This window comes from Lycium ferocissimum, chromosome 9 (assembly GCF_029784015.1).
Source record: "Lycium ferocissimum isolate CSIRO_LF1 chromosome 9, AGI_CSIRO_Lferr_CH_V1, whole genome shotgun sequence".
Lineage (NCBI taxonomy): Eukaryota > Viridiplantae > Streptophyta > Magnoliopsida > Solanales > Solanaceae > Lycium > Lycium ferocissimum.
In genome coordinates, this window is record NC_081350.1 from 22,923,261 (window position 1) to 22,931,593 (window position 8,333).

General features: G+C 34.5%; 1 protein-coding gene across 1 annotated transcript; it reads left to right on the forward strand.

Moving 5' to 3' along the window:
• The first annotated feature begins 4,791 nt into the window (after positions 1-4,791).
• Positions 4,792-8,333, forward strand: LOC132069313 (trifunctional UDP-glucose 4,6-dehydratase/UDP-4-keto-6-deoxy-D-glucose 3,5-epimerase/UDP-4-keto-L-rhamnose-reductase RHM1-like). Its single transcript, XM_059462698.1, has 3 exons — positions 4,792-4,908; positions 5,521-7,067; positions 7,420-8,333. Exons 2-3 carry the CDS (start codon positions 5,547-5,549, stop codon positions 7,861-7,863), a joined length of 1,965 nt encoding a protein of 654 aa, XP_059318681.1. The 5' UTR covers positions 4,792-4,908; positions 5,521-5,546; the 3' UTR covers positions 7,864-8,333.

The following is an 8,333-nucleotide window of genomic DNA, read 5'->3' on the forward strand; positions in this document are numbered from 1 at the left end:
ATCTTTTTATCAATAAAGAGTATATGATGTCTTATTTCCTAGATATCATGGAGCCTTAAGCGATACAGGAACAATGAGTTTAATAAAGAAAAATGTGTGCTTTACAAGGGCATGAACATTTTATCATGCGATATCTATTTATATTCTCCTATTTGATTTTCGGTTGGAGGACATTTACAACTTGACCGTTGACTTCAACATAGGTGTATTTCAGACGTGTAAGGAGCACGCATATGAAGATTTAGACTAAGAACATATTTTTGAACAGGTTCAAGTGTCTGAATGAAACCCGGTGAAGTAGGGGGGGTCGGGATGAGAAAACAGAAAAACAAAAGGTGTCTATTTGGCCACCGGCTTTATTGTTAGCAATTTCATTCTGGGGATTTTCCGTGATCTATTACGCTTTATTTTCTAATCATTTAGCATAGCTGGGAAAGGAAATGAACACTAGAAAGGATGATCTGGAAATTAGCAATTCCTTCCCATTATCTTGTGATTGGATGAGATGGGAAACGATAGATAGTAAAGTTGTTTCCCTCATTCCTTCCTCCTTTTTATCAAGTATTCTCTATCCAATCATGTGATTATTGAATGCATTCTTCGAACCGGCCTATCACTCTATGAAAAGATTCTTCGGTAATCACTCTCAATAAGACATTTATTCCCCTTTTAAATGAAATGAGAACTAGACTTTTCTCTTCATCATTGAAATCCGTCATTCAATCATAGTGCGGTGCTCTCAAAAAGCTCAACCCTTCTGAGGCTGAAACGAATAGATCAGTAATTTGACCTGGGAGATATCTGCATGTTCCGATCCTCGCATACTAACAGTTGCAACCCAAATATGTATATTGGGAGAAGCCCTTGATCCTTCCGTGTAGAAGCAAAGGAAGAAATTAAGGTGACCATGAATGCTATTGTAACGAGATTTCAGAACTGTGCCTTTTAAGTTGTTGACAATTACTAAATTCATTTGAAAGTGCCAAATATACGTTAAGTAATTAATGTCGTTCGTATCCTAGAAAGTTATTTTATAAAATATTCTGAGCCCTATATAAAGGCAGTTTTTGTCATAATTTGAGAAACTATGCTTAACCAATCCAAATATTGACGTGATTCTTAATTTTTATGTTGATAAACGCGTCAAAGAAAATCTTGATTAAATTCCAGATGTGTCTACCTTGCAAATTCGTTGCTAAACGAAATCTTGATATTTTTCTGCTACTACAAAACTAAAACATTTTAGGTGGCACCAACCCAAGTTAGAATGATGGTAATTATCGCTCCATACTTAACCATCTCAGGTGGGATGGAGTCTCCTTTGGCAACAAAACATTTTACCTTTCAAAGTAGGACTTTCCGGTGCAAATATGGATTAGTCAAGTCTCAAAATAGGTACTGAACATCGAATGAAAAACTAAATACATAGGGACATGCTCAATTGGCATTCACATTTCCACAAACAATTAAGTATTTTTTTATGAGGAAAATGTAGTTGCAAGAATTTTTAAAATGATTTATAAAAAATATCTAAAAAAAAAATAAGATACGGAATTTCTCAAGGGAAAAAAAAAGACTTGAATAGTGAAAAGACCAATTTGGTGCTATGGGTTAACCATGTCAATCACACAATTAAAAAGAATTAAGATGTTGCTTTCTTTAATCATTTAAACTTTTAGATGAGTTGATCATACACGTAACATAATAATAGAGTTGGCAAAAGTATTGATTCAAGTCTCACCTTCACGTTTTATTAAAAAAAAGTGCTTAATCTATTAAAAAGAATCACGGGACATATAATTATAGGTGACTAAAAAGTTTCAAAATTGAGTGAAGGTAACTCAAATTTTTTTAATTGAGTAGAGGTGATAATATTTGGATTAGTGATTAAGGACTTTTGACCATATTCCAACTTTCCCAACAGTTTTATTTTTAACACTTTAGCCCTAAGCTTTATTTTTAACACTTTGCCCCCAAGTTATTTACCCTAAGCTTTATTTTTAACACTTTGCCCCCAAGGTTTTTTTTTTACACTTTGGTCCAACTTAATAAAAATCCTAATTACCTAAAATTGATGGGGGAAAAAATCCCAAAAAACACATCAGCACCCCCCCCCTCTCCCCCGCCACCCCTCCCCCCAAAAAAAAAAATTAAAAGTTTTGACATTTTTTTTTTGTTTTTTCACCAGCCCCTCCCCTCCCCCCCGCCACCCCCCCCCTCCCAAAAAAAAAATTAAAAAAGTTTTGAATTTTTTTTTTGTTTTTTCACCAGCCCCCGGTGACCCAACACCCCACCAGCTCCGCCCTCCCAAAAAAAAATTAATTTTGATTTAAAAAAAAAATTGAAAAGTTTTTGTTTTTGATTTTTTGCACCCCTCCAACTTTTTCTAAAAAAATAATTTTTTTGAAAAGAAGTTTTGAATATTTTTTTTTTCTTACTCCATTCACCCACCCCAAAAATAGTTAATTTTGTTTTTTTAAAAAAACAAAATTGGTTTTGGTTTTTTGCACCACCCATCCACACCCCCCCCCCCCCCCCCCCCCCAAAAAAAATTCTTGAATTTGATTTTTTTTTTTTTTTTTTGTTTCTTACTCGACCCACCCACCCCCTCCTCCTTCTCCTCCTCTTTTGCTACTGCTGCTTTCTTCTTTTATTTAGAAAAAAGTTGCTCAAGAAAAAGAAAAAAAAAACTCACCCGATTTACGTAATTGTCGGACCGGATTTCATTCGTGTAGCACTGGACATTACTTCAAGGGTTATTTCCGTTCATTTGGTAAGTAAAACAATGTTGTTTTATTTCAATTATTCATCTGGGTATAGCTGCTGATTTTTCAACAATTTACAGTAGCAGTTACAGTTGTTGCAACAAGTGCTAAAGATGTTGTATGAGAGCTTCTAAATTTATTGCAACAACTTTTGTAGTTTTTGCAACACTTGCAACAACTTCCATACTAATCTGTTGCAACAACTGCTAAAATGTGTTTAAATAATTTAGTCTACTTGTTACAACAACTATGAAAGCTATTTTCTACAGCTTCTACTCTTTCCAACAACTCACTGACTTATTGCAACAAGTAGATTTCTTCTTGAAACAACTGCAGTAGTTTTAAGACATACTTTATAGCTGTTGGATGAAACAGAGACAACCGAAGTTGTCACCAACAACTAAGTGATCAGTTGCAACAACTCACCTAAGTGATACGTTGTTCTTGTTCAAATCACAAAGTATGTTCCGTTGTTAATAAATTGTTGAAAAATTTTCAACAAGTAATAAATATGTTGCAACAGCTCTGTAACATGTTGGGATAGTTGTTGCAATAAGTTTAGTTGTTGCAATAAGTCATGTTACTTGTTGGAAAAACCACAACATGTTACAGAGCTGTTGCAACATATTTATTACTTGTTGAAAATTTTTCAACAATTTATTAACAACAGAACATACTTTGTGATTTGAACAAGAACAACGTATCACTTAGGTGAGTTATTGCAACTGATCACTTAGTTGTTGGTGACAACTTCGGTTGTCTCTGTTTCATCCAACAGCTGTAAAATATGTCAAAAAACTAATGCAGTTGTTTCAACAAGAAGTCTACTTGTTGCGATAAGTCAGTGAGTTGTTAGAAAGAGTAGAAACTGTCGAACAGTTTTCACGATTATTATTGTAACAAGTAGGCTAAATTATTTATACACATTTTAGCAGTTGTTGCAACAGATTAGTACAGAAGTTACAACAACTGCATAAATTGTTGCAAGTGTTGCAAAAACTACAACAGTTGTTGCAATAAATTCAGAAGCTCTTATACAACATCTTTAGCACTTGTTGCAACAACTGTAACTGCTATTGTAAATTGTTGGAAAATCAGCAGTTATACCCAGATGAATAATTGAAATAAAACGACATTGTGTTACTTACCAAATGAACGAAAATAATCCATGAAGTAATGCCCAGTGCTACATGAATGAAATCTGGTCCGAAAATTACGTAAATCGGGTAATTTTTTTTTCTTGAGCAACTTTTTTCTAAATAAAAAAAGAAAGCGAAGAAAGAAAAGAGGAGGAGGAGGAGGAGGGGGAGGGGCAGGGGTGGGTGGGTGGAGTAAGAAACAAAAACAAAAAACAAAAAAACAAAAAAAACAAAAAAAAAACTTTTATGGAATAGTAATATAGCTATACTACTAAATATTTAGTGTCAATTTTGCCTAACTTTTAAATTTTTCTTCTATTAAAAAGTACTTTTTTGTCAAAAAGCTCAAATTATTTTTACTTTTGGATAAATTTTTAATAAAATTAATTACACATTTCCACAAACTAGTACTGAATGACCAATAAGGTTAGAGGAGACCTCTCAATAATGATAATTAAATAACAATATAGTTATACTATTAAGTATATTAGGAGTATTATTTATAGCCAATTCCCCAAACTTTCAGAATTTACTTTTTTTAAGAATATTTTTTTTTCAAATGAAATTTCAAAAAAAGTAACTTTAGATGGTAGTACTATTTTATTTTGTATTTCACATAAATCATATGACAAATAATGTCATTTTAATAGTGTAGGGGGTATCAAAGTGTAACAAACAGATTTGGTATTATTATCCCTTTAACGTGATGCTATGGGATTCAATAACACGAGAACCTCGTTGTTTGCATGTTAATTTATAACCTGAAAAGGAGGAACTAGAAACCCGTTTAATCTCTACTAATTTTGCTACCTTCACGCATCAACAGCCATTATTATCTCTTTTCAGTAAAAAGGCTTTTTAACTTCTTTTACTAAATTGATGCATTTGTCAAACGTATTGCTCTGACTTTAATTCTTCTTCTTATTCTTTTTAACGTCTGCATTCTCTATATTTTTCCAACAGAACCCACCAAAACGATTCTGAAAGTCCATGAAGTGAAAAATGTAAGTCAAAATCGCATTTTTTTCCATATATTTATTGGCTTATGGTGTTATGATCTATTTGTGGGCGTTGTTAATTTAGTTTCTTCTGGAAGATAATGTATTTATCTAGATTTATGCATTGAAATTAAATAAAGAGCATTCAAATGATTTGATCTTGTCCAGAATATATAAACCAAAATCAACTAATTAATTTGATGAACTTGATTTTTCAGAAATTTGTGATATTGAATAGCTAAGTCTATGATCAATCTCTAAGTTTCTTAGCTCTAAAGACGTTCTGCTAGAAAATAGTAACTGTCCAAATTTAATGGTTTTTCACGTATATATTGTTGAAAAACATGGGGACTTTCTTTAAAACCAAATTTTATCATATTTAAAATGCTGAATTTGATTTGCCAGTGATTCACCACATTAATTCCTTAAGGAGAGTATATGGCCAACTCGAGAATATAATTTTTCCTCATATAAGCACCTTCTAAGAGATTAGAAAATAATATCTGTTGAAACTTAACTGACTCCGTCAAGATTGATTTATATGCAACATAATTTGGTCTTCTGATTTCATGTTAAGCAAACACCTAATTGTGATTCTTTCCTATGATTCTGTAACAGTGCATTGAAATAGCAGCAAATAAAGGATGTCGCCCCAACCAGCTCCTTATGTACCCAAAAATGTCCTCATAACGGGTGCAGCAGGCTTCATTCCCTCGCATGTAACCAACAGGTTGACCAAGCTTTATCCTGACTACAGGATTGTTGCTCTTGACAAGCTCGATTATTGTTCGAGTCTGAAAAATTTGGAGCCTAGTTACTCATCTCCAAATTTTAAATTTGTCAAAGCTGATATTACAAGTGCTGATCTTATCAATCATCTTTTGGTTGAAGAGAAGATTGACACAATTATGCATTTTGCAGCACAGACTCATGTGGATAATTCATTTGGAAATTCATTCGAGTTCACAATCAATAATATTTATGGTACCCATGTGCTTCTTGAAGCTTGTAAGTTGACTAAATCCATCAAGAGATTCATTCATGTTAGTACAGATGAAGTTTATGGTGAGACCGATTTGGAGACCGACATTGGCAATCCTGAAGCTTCTCAACTCCTTCCTACTAATCCATATTCCGCAACTAAAGCTGGAGCGGAAATGCTTGTCATGGCTTACCATAGGTCTTATGGCCTACCGACAATCACAACCCGAGGGAATAACGTTTATGGCCCGAACCAGTTCCCTGAGAAGTTGATTCCAAAGTTCATAATTCTTGCCATGAAGGGCGAGCGTTTGCCAATTCATGGGGATGGATCGAACGTTAGGAGTTATTTGTACTCTGATGATGTTGCTGAGGCATTTGATGTGATACTTCACAAAGGGGTGATTGGCCATGTGTATAACATTGGCACTAAAAAGGAGAGAAGAGTTTTGGATGTGGCCGAGGACATATGCAAATTATTCGGCTTGAACACTCAAGAAGTTATCGAGCTTGTGCAGGACAGACCCTTTAATGACCAAAGGTATTTCTTGGATGATCAAAAGCTTAAGAAGTTAGGGTGGCAAGAAAGGACCCCTTGGGAGGAAGGACTAAAAAAGACCCTCGATTGGTACACCAAAAATCCTGATTGGTGGGGCGATATAACCGGAGCCCTTCACCCACATCCGAGAATTTCAAATATTATGCCTTCACATGATGAAGGGTGTTTGTTGCAGCTTATAAAAGGAAGCAAGAAAGGCAGTGGCTCGGACTTGAAATTCTTGATTTATGGAAGAACTGGTTGGATCGGAGGGTTGTTAGGAAAGATGTGTGAAGAGCGTGGAATAGCATACGAGTATGGGTTAGGGCGACTGCAGGATAGGAATTCGCTAATGCATGACATGGTAAGGGTAAAACCGACCCATGTTTTCAATGCAGCTGGTGTTACTGGGAGGCCTAATGTGGATTGGTGTGAATCACATAAAGTAGAGACGATTAGAACTAATGTTGCAGGTACACTAACTTTGGCTGATATCTGTAAAGAAGCGGATATCTTGGTGATGAATTTCGCGACCGGTTGCATATTTGAGTATGATGAGGGGCACCCACTAGGCTCAGGCATCGGATTCAAGGAGGAAGAGAAACCAAATTTTACAGGATCCTTCTATTCCAAGACCAAAGCCATGGTAACTAGTTCATTTTCATTTAGCATTTGTTACTCCTGAATAATTGTCTTACATTTCAAATTACATGTGCCATCACTTGCATTTTATATTCAATAACTTTAGAGATTGGTCCATTCTTTAAAAAATAAAAATAAAATTAAGAGATTAGTCAGACTTGAAGCATTTTAACAATATTTCTGAAAATGTTTTAAATCGCAGATAGCTATTTTAGTTGCCTTGGCAACAATGGAATAACAGATGAAGTCCATTAGTTGATGCATAGCTTTGGCATTAATATAGAGGCAGCAAAAACATTTATAGTTTGATTTGATTTCTATAACATTGCAGTTGAAGTGTTCCATAATATTTACAGGTTGAGGAGCTTCTAAAAGAATATGATAATGTTTGTACCCTCAGAGTAAGAATGCCAATATCATCGGATCTCAGCAACCCAAGAAACTTCATCACGAAGATCACGCGTTATGATAAAGTGGTAAACATACCAAATAGCATGACAGTGCTAGACGAGTTGCTACCAATATCTATTGAGATGGCAAAGAGAAACTGCAGAGGGATATGGAACTTCACCAATCCGGGAGTTGTGAGCCACAATGAGATTCTAGAGATGTACAGAGACTATATTGACCCCAAATTCAAGTGGCAGAATTTTGATCTTCAAGAACAAGCCAAAGTGATCATTGCACCAAGAAGTAACAATGAGCTTGACACAACAAAGCTGAAGAAGGAATTCCCAGAATTGTTATCTATCAAAGAGTCTATCATCAAGTATGTCTTCGGACCTAACAAAAAAACATAAACCTTTAAAATTGTATTTTCCAGATAGTGAAGGTGCCAAACAGACCCCATCATTGATTTGAGATCTTGATAAGATGAATACCCAGTCTATTCAATGCTAAGCATAATGAGTATAAGGACCTATAGTCTTTCCAAATTCCTTATCTTTCTCATTCACTCTATTCTTTTAGGAATGGATTTGAGCGTAAATGGCTTTTTCTAATCACAAGTCTTGTGATATATATGGAATTAGGATATCTTTTTTAATTGATTCTTTTATCACATTGTGATATTTTACATCCATGAATGGCCCCATTAGAGAACAATTGACTATTGACAAAATTATCAACGACTGACATTCCTTATTTCTATTTAACAACGTTTTTCTCATGTTCATCAATCTTTTTGTCTTAGTTACTTGAGGTTGTATTTTTAGATACATAATGTGATTCAGGTACTTCTTATTTTCCTTTTGTTGGTCGTCAGTTATCA